At 45.8% G+C, this 18,099-nt stretch overlaps 1 protein-coding gene across 1 annotated transcript in view; it reads left to right on the forward strand.

Annotated features, from left to right (window-relative positions):
- The window catches only part of gosr1 (golgi SNAP receptor complex member 1), a 40,334-nt gene that overhangs the window by 17,842 nt on the left and 4,393 nt on the right, over positions 1 to 18,099 (forward strand). Inside the window, exons 7-8 of the mRNA XM_062552448.1 lie at positions 12,508 to 12,537; positions 16,061 to 16,143. Coding sequence (XP_062408432.1) covers positions 12,508 to 12,537; positions 16,061 to 16,143 — 113 coding nt within the window. The remainder of the gene's footprint in view (positions 1 to 12,507; positions 12,538 to 16,060; positions 16,144 to 18,099) is intronic.

The following is an 18,099-nucleotide window of genomic DNA, read 5'->3' on the forward strand; positions in this document are numbered from 1 at the left end:
TGTTGTACTGTGTTCTTCTCCGTCCTCTTACATAATGAATGGATGAAAGATCCTAGATAGCAAATTTAGAGTTGCAGATCGTGGACAAATTCAGAGTTGGAGATGTATAACAGTTGCTCAGGGTATTTGTTATTTCAAGGGAGCTCTGTTGAGGAAACGGTCACTCAAAACTATTCTTTAAAGAATCATTTGTAATGCACAAATGCTGACCCTTCATGAAGTTAACTATCAGTGGATATTCCTGTTTAGAGTTACTGATCTGAGCCCTGATCTGCTCCTCATGTGATTGCATGTTTAAGCGCATAGTAACAGGACATCAGGAAACCAGCAGTGGATTGGTGCTTTTATAAAAGGAAAGTAGGAGAAAAGCTCCCAGTGAGGGAGGGGAGACGATACATAGCTGGTCTTTTTTTATCCCAGGGAGGAGGTGGTCCTGGGGCTGGGCTTGTGAATTAGTCCAGTGTGTCTTTCCTAAAATGAGGTTAACGTGTTCCCTGTGCCCTCCCTGAGTGAAGGGGAGGAGGAGAGAGGAGAGGGTAACGGAGGTGAGGGTAGTGGAGGAGAGGCGCTGGTGCTGCTGAAGTTGTGAGCGGACGAGAGCCGAGCAGAAGGATGAGGGGACGGGAGAGAGGGCAGACGAGCTGGGCGCCCAGGGCAGCAGATGGAGCACAGCAGCAGCAGCGGGGGCTCACTGCACCCCTCTATCTGGCACTCTCTGGCTCTCACTCACACACGTACACACACACACACACACACACACACACACACATACCCACACACACGCTGTCTCTCTCTTTCTCCTCTCCCCCTCTGTTTCATTCTATCTTATACTGTTGACCGCTCCTTTTTTTCTGGCAGCTTTTCTCCATTCCAGGCTTTATCACTTATCACCTGTTTTTCTGGTTGGTGATCTCATCCCTTTCACTCCCTTTCACTCTGCACTATTCCTCACTCATTTGTTGACATACCCTCCTTTGCCTCTCCAGCTCTCGTCAGTTTCTCCCTCTCCATACATCTCCTCCCTCGCTCCCTTTCTTTGCTCACTGCATCTCTCTCTCTCTCTCTCTCACACACCCTTTCTCTCTCTCCCTCGTGCTCTCTCTCTCTCTCCCCCTCTTCCATCTCATCCATCCTCCATCTCACTCCTCTCCTCCTTTCCTTCTTTCTTGCTGTCAGTTCTCTGAAGCAGGAGCATAAATCTCTCCCCAGCGCATAGCAGAGCAGGGGAGAGCAGCGCAGCGCGGCCCCTCTCAGAGCCCCGCCTATCAGCCTATCAGCCAGAGGCAGCCTTTCTGATGAGCTGGCTGCAGTCGCCCCCCCCCCTCCGCACCGGGGGGGTAGGGGTGGCACGGTTTTTGAAAAATGCTCCGAACCGTATGGATGGCATGTCACGGTTCGGAGTGTGTGTGTCCTACGGTTCAGGCTAGTTATGGCATGCGCAATTGATTCCCATATGTGACAAGGTGTTTCCCTTTCGCACGAGAGTAGGAGTAGGGAGTTTTGAGTCTTTAGAAATGGCAAGTGCGAGAGACAAACGTTGTTTCTCAAAGTCAAGAGCGCATCCTTGATAGAATGCTTTCTTGCGAGTCGGGTGCTAGAGAGACAAGGCCACACACCTTCCCAGTACCCTCCCCAGCCGTCAAGATCACATGCAATGGAATAGCCTAGTGTTCCGGCTGCGCACTTCATTTGAACTATGGAAATTATAGCCTGACGAGCCAGACCCACATCAAGATGTAGGGTCTGGGAACTCGGCGTAGTCAGGGCTCGATCGGAGGGGTGGGATAAACAGTTGTCTTTCAAATTCTTTCGAATCATCATCTTGTTTTCAAGTAGCAGGATGTGTAACCTTCCCTCTCCACGCAATAGGATGACGCTAAACGAATCATCTTCTTGTTTTCAAATAGCAGGATGCGTTACCGTCGCAACTTCTGATCTCAGACCCAACTCCTCTAACGAGGACGCATGGTCAAGCCCCCTGGCGTCAATATCGGAAGCCGAAGGTGCCCCCGCGCGTTCATATGCGACGCGAAGGGCTGTCATAGACATCAATGTAAATCCTTTGGCGTCAAATGTAAACGCAAGGAACACAGTCACCATTATGTTAAGCCCGCCCACCAACTTTATACACACTGTGATTGGCCCGCTTGATTTTCCAGTTCTCAGCTCCTAAGCTCTATGGATCGTGCCTAGACTGCCCCGCCAGCCAAATTACATTTGCTGCCGTTAGGGGCGTCTAGATTTCTAGGCTATGGAAATTGCGCTGCTTTTACAGGAGTTCTGACAACTATGCAGCTGCACTTCCCTCTAAATAAACGTTTTCACATGCGGCTTGGTCTTCACATATCACAATCCATAGTTTATAATTATGTTAGTGTCAATGGAAGGTTATACCGGTAACGGTAATTGGCAACGGCAACGGTAATGGTAGCCTTGTCGGTTAAACTTGTGGCCTACAAAGTTCGCATTGGGCGAAGTTCAGAGATAAATTAATAGCAAAAGTCTATCAAAACATGTGTGTGGGGGGGTTAGAAACAGAAGGTGCCTGATGGCAATGTGGGAATAGGGACCACAAGGGACCTGTGTGTGTTTGTGAGGGTTTTTTTGTGAGTGTGTTGCAAGCGGGTTGTGTTGTGAATGTTGTAAAGTGTTTGTGTGAGAGAAGTGTGTTTGTATGTGTGTGTTGTGAGTGTGTAAGTGCATTTGTATGTTGTGAGTGTGTAAGTGCATTTGTATGTGGTTGTCAGGTCTGTGTGGCTGAATGCATGGTCCTGCATCAGGACCATGTTGCACTACTTCAGCACACTAATGTGTTTGTTTGGAGAGGACCTCAGGAAGTAGCCAGGTTCAAAAACACCTAATAAAGGAAGCATTAGCTTTGCAGCAAAGATTGTCATCTCCTATCAGGGATGCTCAGATTTACTGGCATGATGAGCTTAGCATTGATTCACCATTTTGATGTTGGTTTTATTACCCATCAGATCATCTGTTTAATGAATGTCTTGGAGTCGTGAGTGGCTTTAAAGGGATATTCCGCCATTTTTGGAAATACGCTCATTTTCCACCTCCCCTCGAGCAAAACAATCGATATTTACCTTGTTCCCGTTCATCCAGCCATTCTGTGAGTCTGGCGATACAACTTTTAGCTTCAGCCTAGCATAGATCATTGAATCGGATTAGACCATTAGCTTCTCGCCTGCTAGCTTCATGTTTAAAAGTGACTAAGATTTCTGGTAATTTTCCCATTTAAAACGTGTCTCCTCTCAAGTTAGAAAGTGCAATAAGACCAACTGAAAATGAAACCTGGCGTTTTTCTAGGCTGATTTGACATGGAACTACACTATCATCTGGCGTAATAATCAAGGCAACTTGCAAACGTACCATAGGCGCAGTGATATCGTACGCAGCATCTGAAAATAGTCCCCATAGACAACAAGCAGTAGTAGTGCCAGTAGCTGCAAGTTGCCTTGATTATTACGCCAGATGAGAGTGTAGTTCCATGTCAAATCAGCCTAGGAAAATGCTAGGTTTCATTTTCAGTTGGTCTTATTGCACTTTCTAACTTGAGAGGAGACACGTTTTAAATGGGAAAATTACCAGAAATCTTAGTCACTTTTAAACATGAAGCTAGCAGGCGAGAAGCTAATGGTCTAATCCGATTCAATGATCTATGCTAGGCTGAAGCTAAAAGTTGTATCGCCAGACTCACAGAATGGCTGGATGAACGGGAACAAGGTAAATATCGATTGTTTTGCTCGAGGGAAGGTGGAAAATGAGCGTATTTCCAAAAATGGCGGAATATCCCTTTAAGCCTTAACTGTAAATGTACACAGAATCTGTTTTCATGTTGGAGTAGTCCAGTGTCCAGACGTTGACCAATATGAGGAGGCTTTTGTAGTGCATGCAGTGATCAGATATGATCCATGTGTTTGTGTGCAAGGGCTAGGCTGCAATGACTATAATTGTCAGTCAGTCTGTTTGTAGTGTTGAGTGTGTGTGTGTGTGTGTGTGTGTGGTGTTCAGGGCTTCAGGCTACTGCTGTAATGAGTTTGATTGTCAAAGCTGGTCTATAGAAAGGGTATCAGAGCTGGTCTGTTTATAAACGGACAAGATTTTTGTGTGTGTGTAATGCCCCAACCTGTGTGTGTGTTTTTTTGTGTCTGTCTGTCTGTATGTATGTCTATTATGTGTCTGTGTCTCTATATAAAGTGTGTTTGTGTTGCTAATATCCTGTTTTGTGGTGTATGTGTGTAGTCGGCACGCAGCCCCTCTGGTTGCAGGAGGCTAATGGCTTCATGGCTGCTTGGGGGAATGAGCTGTGACAGCGCGTCCTTCTGTAGCGCTCCACACCTGCCTGCCACCACCTCAGACAAGCTGATCAAGTATCCAATTCACACATTACGCTCCGCCGATGCTTGGATGGCACCGCAGTCCAAGAAGGCTTTCTAAAGGGCGTTTGTATCGTTATTTATTTATTTGATCATTTTTCAATGGAATTTTAGGCGCGCTTACTACCTATAACTCAGCGCAGTTGTCATTTTTAAGAGTGTGTCTTGTACAAGAAGAATGCTGGCATCCACCTGACGACGCAGTCAATCCATCTTTCCTGAAAGAGAGAGGCTGGGGGTAGGGTGGTGGGTTCACCATAGCAAGGCAGCAAATCTCAATGACTTGGTCATGTGACCCAATCCAATTTCTTCTGCTGTATTGCGCAGGCACCGAAGGTCCAATATGAGGCACCTCAAAAAACCTGCCTCTCTGTGAGGGAACATTAGACCTGTCTGTTGGATTTATTATCCAGCAGAATGGATTTATCCCTGAAATTTGCCCACTGCAGTAGGTTTCCCCTTAAATGAGATTGACAGCCCTTTTCTCAGTAAGCGCTCATTGTTGATCTGAATTCTGCTTTGCATGCAGCAACGAAACCGAAGAGGAACTCCATGATTTACCGCTCACGTTTTATAGCAAAGACCTCTATTTGATTGGAAGCTGAGTCCCATTGAAGTAGGAAGTAAGCAAGCATCACTGTTGTGCACACAGACACCAGCTTTCAACACCTGTGCTGCTGAGGGAAATCTCTGACTGTATTTAAAGGCTTTCCTATTTGTAACAGAACCACAACAAACCCTTTTTTTTTGTCTGGAGGATGGTGAGCGAGGGAGCGTCTGTGTAATGTGCTGTATCCTCTGGGTTACACCAGCAGCGCTACCGAAGCACTCCATTCAGGGACCATATGCTGCAACAATTACTTTCCACTATAATCAATGGAACTTACTGAACCGGACATGCGACCACTTCGCATGTTCAAAAGAAATTAGACCGGTCCTCAATTTCCTCAGTCCTAAAACCATTCCTGTGCTCCGTGAAGCGAACGCCTCAGCTCAGTGCCCGGAGTAGCTCGAGTGTACGAATATGGGATTATAGGATGTGAATCCAAACAGGTCAGGCAAGCCAGCAGAGGTATCAGGCACCAGATGGCCAGAGAAGACCTGACTGCCTAGATGTCCGGCCGTTCACAGATCCCCTGCTTAAATGGCACAGGGTCCGCTGACCTGCTGTCAGTCCCCAGAGCAGATATTTCGAGGACGCTGTGGAGAGTTTGGCTGCCCTAACCTCTTATGAATCTGAATGGGAGCAGATGTCTGGTTTTCTGGGCAGTAGGGCAGCCAGGTGCTCACCCATTGCCACCATGACAAAGCCCCGCTGCCAAGCCCTGTGCCCCTCTCTGGCTGTTTCCCACAGATGGGTCTCCCTGCACCAGTCTTCCCTGGGACTCAAGTGAAATGGCTGGCAGAAATGCACAAATTATGAAATCCCCTGCTCCTGTAATCTTGAAATAAACAACCACAATATATTGTGCGGGAGGCATAAGAAGCCTGGCAGTATTCCACATGATATTTTTTTGTGAATGACTTAATGTGGCTATAGCTGGAATGAAGATTGGCCCATATAAATCCTTGAAAGTGTGATGCTGTCAGGAGATGGAGAGAGAGAGAGGGAGGGAGGCAGGAGAATAAGAGCAGACGGCCCATATGTGAACTCCTGGGCGATTTACACAGGGGAGGGAATTAGGTATGTGCTGATGAACACTTTAATGATAGCAGCAGCAGCAGCAATGCAGCGAGTGCCACTGCCTAAGAAACAGGGCAGAAGCGTGTGCACCACTACCATTCACACACACACTCACACATCCTATACACAGACATTATGTGTCCTTAGCAGTCACACACACACACTCACATCCTATACACAGACATTATGTGTCCTTAACAGTCACACACACACTCACATCCTATACACAGACGTTGTGTGTCCTTAACAGTCACACATACACTCTCACATCCTATACACAGACATTGTGTGTCCTCAACAGTCACACACACACTCTCACATCCTATACACAGACGTTGTGTGTCCTCAACAGTCACACACACACTCTCACATCCTATACACAGACGTTGTGTGTCCTCAACAGTCACACACACACACACACAGGCACACGTCCTGCACAGGCATTACGTGTCCTCAACAAACAGCCACACAAACAGGCACAAGCTCATTTTGATTCATCCAAAGCTCAGACACACACACTCACATGTCCTATACACAGGCATTATGTGTCCTTACCAAATGCTTTTTCAAAGCACAGTTTATACGCACAGTCACACCCATGACCTGTTCTGTTAAGGAGCTCCAAATACAGAGACAAGCAGTTTAAGATAGGAAGAAATCTGTTTGCACTGTACAACATGGTACCATGCGAAACACATTGAGCAGCCAGAGAAGATTCACTCTGTCTACACAAACACATTCTCGGGCGCTTTGCACCAGTGTTTTCCCCCACCCCACCCCCCTGTCCCCTAAACGCTGTGCGCTGCAGCCTGATCGAGGCGATGGTAAATCCTTCAACTGCGCCTCATCTGCGCCAATAAAACCGGCATGAATCAGCCACCAGGGCCCCATCTCCCCGCTTCCCACCTCCCCGCCGCTCGCTTTTACTCCAGGGCCCTCTCCGCACCGGGAGGATTTACTGAGCAGTGCTCCCAGAGACAGATGGTGAGTGAGCAAGCCTCCCCTCCCAACCCAGCTCAGCTCGGCTCGGCTCGGCTCGGCTCCGCACAGCCCGGGTCTTGCAGCTGGTTCTTCTGGTCCAGCACAGGTGCGCTGCAGATGCGGCCATCTGTCACCAGGGCCGGCATCCACTCCACAGACGTGGATGTGCTGACAGGGTAATAGTGTGGAAGTACAACAAGAGAGGCTTAGCTTAGAGATCACCGAGATGTTTTGGGAAATGTGGAGAAGGGCATGTGACTCAGCACATTTTCATGGTCCTTAAGATACTTGCCTGTCCATGTGAGGCCTTAGATGTGATTTGAAGGCTTTAGATGTAATGTGAAGGCTTTAGATTTGGCGGTGGTTGTAGTCCCATACAGTATAATGTTTGTTTGGCTGATGATACCATGTCAGTCCTTGTACTACTGCATTGTTATGCAAAAATGAGTAGTCATACTAATGGTGATTCGATACAGTCGGGCTTTCAGGTCTATAGTTTTAAACATATCCTTAAAACATATACAATTTCAACCAATTTCAGTGAGTTATCATTCCATTTAATCTCAAGACAATAGAAGAATACTATAGAAATGGGTCATAATAATGTCTTTTGGCCTGACCACGCTACCTTGAAACGCCCTATTATGTTTCATGGAAACTTGTTCCACAGTAGATGTTGCCCTTTTCTAAAGTTCTCTTTGCATCAGCGTTTAAGTGAGGTCCCAACCCCTGCTGCTTCCCTCAGGAGAGTAGTACCAAAGATTTGTAGGCTCCTAGATTTGTTTTTGTTTTTGTTTTTATTCTCTTGTCTAGGCTGAAGCATTATCACTATTGATTTAAAACAGAGTATCTTGTTTTTGATTAGAAAAGCTGGTAAAGGAGCCCCTTGGGTGGTTGTGTGTGTGTGTGTGTCTGTGTCTGTGTGTATGTGTGTGTGTGTGTGTGTCTGTTTGTCTGTGTGTCTGAGTGTCTGAAACATAAGGTGTGTGGGCGTGTGGTTATTGGGCTCTCAGGGACAGTGACGGTGAATGCAGAGCTGCTAAAAGGCCCCACTGTGACCCATAATACCTCCTGGGCCTATGCAGGACTCTCCTTGGGTGCTCCTTCGTAAACGTGTGCACGCACACACAGACACACACACACACACACAGACACACACACACACACACACACACACACACACACACCCCCAGGTGAAGGCCTCGAGGGGCCTGAGTTGGTGCTGTCCCTCGTCTATGAGTCATCATCAGTGAACTCCAAGGACCAGAGCAGCGATGGGATTACGAGTGCAGCAGGTCTTCTCAGTAGCCCTGCATTTGCGTAGTGAAAAACATCTCATCAGATGTCAGAGAGGGAATGTCTGCCCCGCCATTTCTTGTCAACCGTCCCAATCTGGCACCCAGCTTAACTGTGAGCTGTAATTGCATCTGACTGATATCAGCTGTCCATTAAGGCTAAGTTGCCATACGAGAGAAAAAGTTTCCTCTGAGGGCCTCCAGCTGTCCAGCTTTACACAGCAGTGCAGTCATTCAGTTTGAAATCAAACTTGGTCTTACAGTTGTATGAGCTAAAAGCAGAGATTTTGAAGAGCACAAATCCTGATGGGTTTGATCCTTCTGGTGTGTTTTGCCAGTTGAGCTCCTCTCATCTGTCCTCCCCGCTGCTTCTGCTGAGCCTGCAGCATTGCCCACTCCTTTAGAGGGGGCGACAGCATCAGTCCCCCCCCCCCCCCTCCAACACCGTCTGTGCTCTCAATGACTAGTGGCTTCCTGTTCGCCACAGATTGTTAAGCAGCTGCCTTAAAATATGTCACCCCAAAGGTATACATCAACTGCTACCTGTTCGGTCTCAATTTCAAGCACCATGGGCATCTGTCTCTAAAATAAAAACAAGATGTTGTGGATGGGACTTTGAGGCATTTCAGTGATGGGAAGGAACATCAAATGTCTTCGGTGACCGTAAACTGACTGACAAGCTTAGTTATTAAAGCAGAACTACACAGCTATTTGTCACTTTTGAATGTGCAGCTACTTTTGGTATCATCTTCAAATTTATGGTCATGTGAATTACAGATAGTCGTCCAGGTGACATGCTCCTGAAGTACCATGTTAATTGGCTGCGGTTGCTCATGGCTTGATCTAAGACGAAATGTTCCTTTTACATTGACAGTAAAAGGTACTGTGTTGAAATCCTCTAGCCATCCATTCAGTGTTTGCTCATAGGTGGACATTTCACATTTTGGTATCTGCCATCCAACATTTGTAAACATTGAAAACATGGAGAAAAGAGAGGGAGCCTTTTGTTCCTTGAATAGATTCAATGAATAGACAAATCACTATTGACTAATGCACAACAGCAAATATGGCTTTTTTCTATGGTCGTTGTTCTCAGGACCTCGTCTCACGGTAATGTAAACCGACTTTGTGGAAATGTTGTGTGCCACTCCCTCTAGCAAATGGGAAAAGCAACTGATGTTACTGAACTGGTTATCATTTTTTGTCATAGCCTACAGTGTACAGCATAAACAGGAAGTTGATTGCCTAGTAGGAAGTGAATCTAGAATGGAGTCGTGCATAGAACCCATACCAGAAGTCCTTTAATAGCCATTGAAATGCTGAGCAGTGTTTTCACGTTTGAGACATCCCATCCCCTTTGCACTCATTTGTTCTAAGCACCCCACCACCCCACCCCTCATTTCTTCCCATCATTACTAGGCTCTCAGTAGGGTGTGGTGCTGTTTGTTAATGTAATTGAACTAATGCATCTGTTGCCAGAGTGCTTCAATTCAGGCTTGCGGCCACTTTAAACGAGAGGCCTGCAAGTTAGTAGCGTGATGCTAGCGGTGAGCCCACAAGGGAAAGCCCCCGTGGCCTGATGATGACGTAGCATGCAGCCCCAGCTATGCCGATCAGACCATCCTCCAGCCAGCTAATAAGTTTGTGTCAATCAATGCGTTTACAAAGATTTTGGCCGAAGACATTGTTCAGGGCACCTGAATGTGTTTGATGTGACCTGGAATCAGGTTGTAGTTGTTAAGTCTCTGGGGTCTGCTAGACCCATGTTTTTCAATTCAATTTGATTTATTTAGTGCCAGCTTATAACTATTATATTTGTCTCAAAGAGCTCACAGTAGCCCATAGCCTGAACCCTGAGACACCCTTAAGTTTCTTAAAGTTTAGATCAATGGCAAGAGAGTAGACATCATTGTCCATTGGCAGCCTCTTGCTGTTGATGTATTTGCCCTTTCAGATACATTGATGGTGGCATTTTGGAACAGTCTCTTTTTGATTTTGTCTGTTTTTGGCTTGGTGTCTGTCTCTGTGTGTGTGTGTGTGTGTGTGTGTGTGTGTGTGTGTGTGTGTGTGTGTGTGTGTGTGGGTGTGTGGGTGGGTGGGTGTGGGCACAAGGCTGCTGTGTGCCAGGGAGACGGTGTCTCCCCTGTTGTCACTAGCTCTAGATTTAGATTAATGAGTGTGGCAAAGCTGCGCTTAATTCCCTTTCTTTTTCAGCTCAGAGCAGCCAGCCAGCCAGGCGGAATGGAAAGGGATGGGCACCTGAGCCTGGACCATCCCTGTATTACTGGCAGGATTGTGGGGCTTTTTGGTGTCTGCTAGGCATGGCTGACTGATGGGGGAAGCCCCAGAGCCCATTAGGGATCATTAGACTACAGGATGTGTGTGCTGCCTGCCCCCACAAGGTTAATGTCTCTTGGCCACTGAAGTGATGGATCCACCTTCCCTCACGCTTATGGTGATGTGGTGGACCGGGGACCCTGCTACTTCAGAATGGATAGGCGCCTCAGAGAGGTTTGGCAAAGTCCGCTGCATTTAGTGAGCTGCATGAGCAACTAGAACAAAGTAGAGCAAGAGAGATTCAGCCTGGTTGTCTTGTCAGTAACATGCAATGTGTTGCTGTTGTAATGTGATCTCTGAGCAGAACGACACTTGCTGCATTTTGTGTGTGTGTGTGTGTGTGTTTGAGAGCGAGAGGGAGGGAGGGAGGGCGCAAGAGTATGAGAATGGGGATGATTGTGCCGCAGTCGTTTAGAGAGCAGCATATGGCCCATTAGACTCCATTTCCCATCATCTGTTTGGGCCTCTCAGCGCGCTCTCCATGGACCAGCCCACTCTCCAGCCTCTATCCACACACCCAGAGAGAGAAACGAGCTCCGGCTCCCCGCAGCGCCCCACATCGGAAACGCACGCCAGAATCTTCAAGCGTCGCGTGTGTCACCTGTCGCTCAAAAGGAAATGGGGAAACTTGTCGGCTGTCAGATGTCAACCCTCGTGTCACTTGTGTCGCGGTGCAGGCATTCTTCTGTATTCGCTGCCACAACCCCACGCGCAGGGCGCTGCACTGCCTGTGTTTTCTGCTTGAGAGACTCGTAATTACGCTGGCAAAGGGAGACTAATGTCAGCAGCTTGGTTTTGGATGAGAGCATGCTGAAAAATAACAAACATGCAGTCATAAAAGCTGCGTTTTGAAAAGATTTTGTTTGTCTACATATAGTAATTCATATAATGACTCTAGTTTATCTTGCTCTGATAATACTCCAGGCAGATAATCCTCCTCTAGTATTGGTTCTTTTGAGGGTGTTTCTGTTTGATGCGCACACACACACATACATACTCTCACACACACTCTCTCTCACACACACACACACACACACACACACACACATATGACAACAGGCAGATAATCCTCCTAGGATACTATACTCTTGTATTGGTTCTTTTGAATTATAAGCTCATCGACTCGTATTTCAGGAAGGGATGTTTCTGTCTGTTCTGTCACACACTCTCTCTCTCCCTCTCTCTCACACACACACACACACACACACACACACACACTTGGCTAGAGGCTGCTGTGGTAATTGTTGGGCATTTCCTCTAGCCCACTGCAGTGGTATCCCCTAACACCTTCAGAGAGGGGCAGGGCTCAAGCCTCTGTACTTGTGTGTATGTGATTTGATTTCACTGTGTGTGTGTGTGTGTGTGTGTGTGTGTGCGCGCGCTGGAGCATGGAGCCCCTCGTGGCTGTGTCTGTGTGGGGTGGGGGGCTGGGCTGTGAGATTGGGGACTCATCCAAGCACAGCAGCAGGGATGTGTGTGTGTGTGTGTGTGTCCATACGAGAGCGTGCGTGTGAGCGTGTTCCCATGAGCATGTGTGCGTACGCCTGTGTGTGTGTTTGCGTGAGTGTTTCTGCGCGAGTGTCTTTGAAGGAGTGAAAGTGACCGAGCGTGCAGGAAGTGTCTGCGCATATGCGCAAGTGAGCCATCAGAATTCACTGCAGCCCGGCATCGATCACCTCTACTCTGACCCTGACTCCCCCCTGAGAGGAGAGCCAGAGGCACCGGCAGGGCTCAAGTCATTCAGGAGAGCCTGTTTGCACGCGCTCCCCACAACCCCTCTCTAATCACTCACTCTCTCTCTCCTCTCCCTGTCTCCCCACAGCTCAGACAGACTGATCGAAGACACAATAAGGTGAGTGTGCTGAACTGACGCACCACACACACACACACACACGCAGCTTTAGATAAAGAATTTTTTTGCATACATCAATTGATTTGTACTTGTAATTACAAATTATTGGCTTGATATCCACTAAACCACTTCAGACTCACTACATTCATTAAGAAGTCTGTTTACATTCCCTTACCATGTAATCAAGTAGATGTTTCTTTCAGGTTAGTGCATCACTATTGTGTGATGTGTGTCTAACAATACTATTGTTGTGGATCACCACATTGTGCTTGGTTCATGAGCGGTACCAAGGCCATCTCTTTGTCAGGGTTTTCACTCCGAGACACTTTTGTTTCCAAGTCAAAGAGAGACCTCAATCAAAGCACAGCAGGAAGCCATTGACCTATTCCTTGTCCGCTCTCTGACAGCATTAGATTGTCTCTCTCTCTTGATTAGGCTGAAAGCAAATCTGCCTCTCAGAGTGGAGCTGGCAAGACAGCTTTCTTGGCAGTCATTTTTGTTATTCTCCTTCCTTGAAGGGGAAGACTAGGAAAGCCCAGTTGTTGCTTACTGTGCAACAGCTCTTAAGCCCTCACAGTTCATTTTGGATAAAAAAAAAAAGAATCCTTCACTTTCAGACACTGCCTGCTGTGAAGTTTTCTCCTGCCTAGCAGTGAGCTCTGCATCCCTCAAGCCTCTGTTGTACTTCATTCACTTCCTATCTCCCCTACCCTCTATCTCTACCTCTCCCTCTCTCTTTTACTCTCTCTCTCTCCCTCCTTTTATCTAATATCTCCTTAATAGTTGTTTTTCACTCAATTCAGATAGAAATGAAAGGATGTGGACCTCCTCTCTTCTCTTTCCCTGGTTGTTCTCCTCTGATCTCTCCCTTCTCTCTCTTTCTCACTCTCCTTCTCGCTCTTTCTCTCTCTCTCTCTCTCTCTCTCTCTCCCCATCCTCTTCTCTGCCCCTCTGGCCTGTTGCCCAATATCACTCACTCTGCCTGTGTCCTACTGTTCTGCCCTTTAAGTTTCTCTTCGCCTTAGCGCTCCTCTTCCTCCTTTTCCACTCTCCTTTCTCCTCCTAAATTCTTCCTCATCACCCCTCCCTCCCCCATCTCCCTTGCTTTCCTTGTCTTCCTCTCGTTGGGGCACTGATGTGGAAGCCCGCAAGCACCGGCAGGCACAGGTGCTTAATTAAGGAGACCTGTGGGCCGTGGAGCACCACCTCGCCTCTTCCTCCCCCTTCTTCTCCTCCTCTTCCTCCTCCTCCTCCTCCTCGGCCAAGCAGAAAATTAGCCAACAGCAGCTGGTCTGCATCGTCGTCACAGACCCTCTCTGTCTTTTCACTCAGCTCAGGGCAGAGGCGATGCAGGAGCACACCGTTTAAACTTTCATCATACCCTCCTCTGCAGGGTACCCAAGAGGCCTGTTTATTTTGTGCATCTGTTTTTTTTTGTTTTTTTTTCCCTTTTTTTTTTTAAATGCAAAAGAACGACTTTTGATGAACTTCCATATCGATTGCCCCTTTATTGAACAAAGATGCCAGAAATTTACTGCAACAATGTCTAAATGTGTCTCAGACAAGCTATTCACTCAGTGTTTTTTACTGTTTTCATGACTATTCTGTTTTCCAGTTCATTTTAGTACTTTGAGTCTTATTTATAGCACTCGAGTGATTCACATGCATATGGTGTATTGGGGATAAAACACCTTAAATCCTGTGATATCAGCATATACGCATTACAATGCTGTAAACCCTCACCTGTTGTGTTATGGATTTGAAGATGAGCTACTGAATTGCCACCTTAATCACTGGCAGACTAGTTTACCTGCTGAGGATTTAACTAAATCCACCTCTATGGAGACGTTCCTGCACTTCTACAGTGAAAGTAAAAGGGCTTCATGTTGCAGAGATTACCGCTCCCTCATGTTCCCTGTTGACCCTTAAGCAGCCCACTGAAAAGCACACAAGACATACGCACAGTTTATCCCATATACTCACACATACACACACACACACACGCACACACACACACACACACACGCAGAGAGACACACAGCGATTCACCCATATGATGTACAGCCCTGATCTCTGGAGGCTTGTTTATGACTGCAGGCACCCCTAGGCAGAGCCCCCAGAGGCTCTGGCGTGTCCTCAGAGGACGGTGTGTGGGCTTTGTTAGCCAGCCCCTCTCCTCTCTTGTTTTCTACCTACCTTTTATCATCCAGCCTTTTCCCCACCTCGTCGTTGTCTTTTGTTCGCTGCTCGCTCTTTGTTTGTTTCCATAACGTGAAACCAGGCGGTAGTCACGCCATTGCCACATCATGGAACAGTCTGTTTATGAACCATTATCTTTATTATTTGCAGACCATGATGTGGTCAGTTCATGGGGAATTGTTCCAATTGTATCAGAGATTGTAGCAGCCAAACAAGTCATCCAAGCCCTGCTTGTTTTCCTGCATAGGGCCCCATTATAACAATGGCACTGCACTGTTCCCTGGTCAGACTGGTCCAACAGCTCTGTAAGACTGTGGTGTATGGCAGTGGAATGGCCCTGCAGCCTGCGGTACCTTTGGGAGGATGGGGAATAGGCAGGCAGGCAGGCAGGCAGGCTGGCTGGCTGGCAGGCTTAGCAGTGCCAGGCTATATGTTACACCTCCCAGAGCTGCTGAGCCTGGGCTTGAGTGATCTACAGTGTCACCAGGCAATTTAATCCCCTTCCAACTCACAACAAGAAAGCCGGAGTCAGCTCAAGAGCCTCCAAGAAGGGCAGGTTTCTCTGCTTGCTAGCTCAAGTCGTTTTAAGATCACTCTCCCTTAGTGAAGGAGAGCCTCTCAGAAATGTCAAACTTGTTACAAATGGCAAATAAACACTCAAAGATCTTTCCAATCTCTTCAAGTGGTTCATACCCAATCCCAAGGGGAAAACCAATTTGTTTGTTCGCTGAAATGGAAATGCATGGCTATTTTTTCTTCTCCCTTGAAGACATCTGCCTGCCATGTCTTGGGATATTAATCTCTAATAGAGGATAATTTTTCCTGGGGCATTTTGTCTGACTGATTCTTTGAGCTGAGCTTTGGTCTCCTGAGCATATTAATGCTGATCCATTCTGCCTTTGTATGTGTGAAGTGAACTACACAGTTTACATTTTGGGCGAACGCAGTTAGAGTGTGGTTGGGTGGGGTCGAATTAAATATGTAGAATGCAATTATCTTGAATTTGGCATATTTTGAGGAGATTTACTTAACTAACTTAATTTAACTAAAGACTGAGTGGGTACTTGTCCACCTAGCTTCAATGTACACAAGCTGCTGCACCCAAACAAGCATCCACACTCTCTCACACACACACACACACACACACACACACACACACACCACACACATCCATATATTTTTAAGGTAAGGTTGTTGCATGTGTGTCTTGGGGGGAATATGCAATGTAACTCTCAGAGAAATTCCGTCATCTCTGTGGTGTCAAGGTTACTTGTAGTTATTAAACCTTTTTGTTGCTGCAACCATTTTTCTCTTTTCTCTATAGCATTGCCATGGCAACTAAGGAGAACATGACCTCGCAGCGGGGTTTCTTGAAGTCCATACAGAGCAGGGTCAACACTTTGGCCAGTATCCTTTGCAGTCTGACTTTGAGTGTTAATGTGTTAATGTGTGAGTTGCATAAGCTTGAAGATATGTCACAGAGTTATTTGTCTCTGATGGAAATCTCCATTTTCTTTATTGTCTGTTAGTGCCCACATTCACATCATTTTGATAACAGTATGATGATCTAATTTCTGATGGTGTCCTGTTATAAGCAAAATAAATGTTATGAGTTAGACTTAATCTTATATACAAACAATCCATGGCACATCTTAATGTAATGTATCCGCTGCTGATATGGGATTTTCACTGTAAAGGACCAAAATGAACAAAACACTGTAAATTATCACCACATTCTTTGGATGCATGCCACATTTTGTGATATTTCATGCCTGCATATTTTATTATTTCAGCATTTGTCTAATGTGCACATTTGAATCAAAATGGGATGAATTGGACGATGTCTGACATAGGCTCCATATCAAAAAAAGGTGAAACAATTTGGAATTTTGGCTTTCACCATCGCAGTCTTTATTAATGCCATCTAATCAGAACTTTAGTGTGCGCAATCTGCACCAGAGAATTGGCTGAAACAGGCGATCTGGTGAGTTTTAGGAGGTTAAATACAACCTAAGAACTAAAAAACAGGCCTATATTTGAGACCGGTCTTCATTTATCCAAACCTGTAGCCACACCAGGCATGTAAAAGAGACAGGCTTCTATTTGGGACTCAGCTTTTACTTGAAGTTTTATGTTGCTTTTTCTTGGCACTATCCGTTCACGTTACTTAAAGTGCTGTGAACCTTTTGCCACCTAGGGTGCTTCGTACATGCTATTTGGAAGCTCTTTTATTAATTAATTAATTAAATAATTACATAATTAATTAATTAATTAATTAATTGTTTTTGCAGTTTGCTGCTATTTTGCCTTTTCCTTTTTTTAAATGTTAAACAGGATGTAGTCTATGTTTAGATATTTTATGTGATGAGCTAATGAACTTTTTTTTGGCTTTAGCATTCCTTTTTCTTTCTCTTAATGAGTGATAAATTATTAAAATCCCTCTCGTTTTGAATAAGTAAAAAACTTTGAATTTTGAATTATATTAAAATCCTGCTGGTAAGCTGTAGTGAATAGCAGGGGCGTGTCTAGGGGGAGGCTGGGGGAGGCAGTGCCTCCCCAAAGATAACGTCTGCCACCCCAGAGAGATTATCTGCGATGGGCGAAAAATGGAAAATACACACCCATACTTCTCTGTTGGATTACTCACGAAGTTCTAGTCATACTAATAGTGTCACTTAAAGCACGATCTTAGCTTTCTGATGGTATTAAGAACTTAGTTGCTGTAATAAGGGTTCGCGAGAAAATCAATATGAATTTAGGCAAGGCCTGCATTAACATTCGCATTATCTGCGAAAAGTGCAAAATGCACACCCATTCTTCTGTATTGGATTGCTCACGAAGTTCTAATCACACTGATATCACATGCATATCACTTGACAGAGCACGATCTTAGCTTTCCGATGATATTAAACACTAGTTGCTGTAATAAACAGTTCGCGAGAAAATCAACCTGAATTTACATGAAATGTAATCGTTTTTTATTCCATCTCCACAACATTACCCTCGGTAAAATATCTCAATCTCTTCGTTCAACCTACACGTGGCAAACCATATCAAAACAAATGGCAGACCTTACCAACTACGAGGCTATAAAGCATTCATTTGTACAATAAGCCATTCCCCAGTAATCCAGCTTTTAAATTGCAGGCAGCACATACACAGGTCTCCAACTCCGCTCTGTATGTAATAGCACCCCACAATAATCACTGCATGCATATTGTGCTCTTCTTGTTTGTTTTTTTGAACATTTATTTAAACCACATAGAATCAACGTATTGCTTCCACATATTTCTATGCATTATGCCTATTTTAGACTAGCCGAATATCATTACTGAAGCCTAATTACTCTCACGTTCTCTTAAA

The sequence above is a fragment of the Sardina pilchardus genome, chromosome 13 (assembly GCF_963854185.1).
Source record: "Sardina pilchardus chromosome 13, fSarPil1.1, whole genome shotgun sequence".
In the NCBI taxonomy this organism is placed as follows: Eukaryota; Metazoa; Chordata; class Actinopteri; order Clupeiformes; family Clupeidae; genus Sardina; species Sardina pilchardus.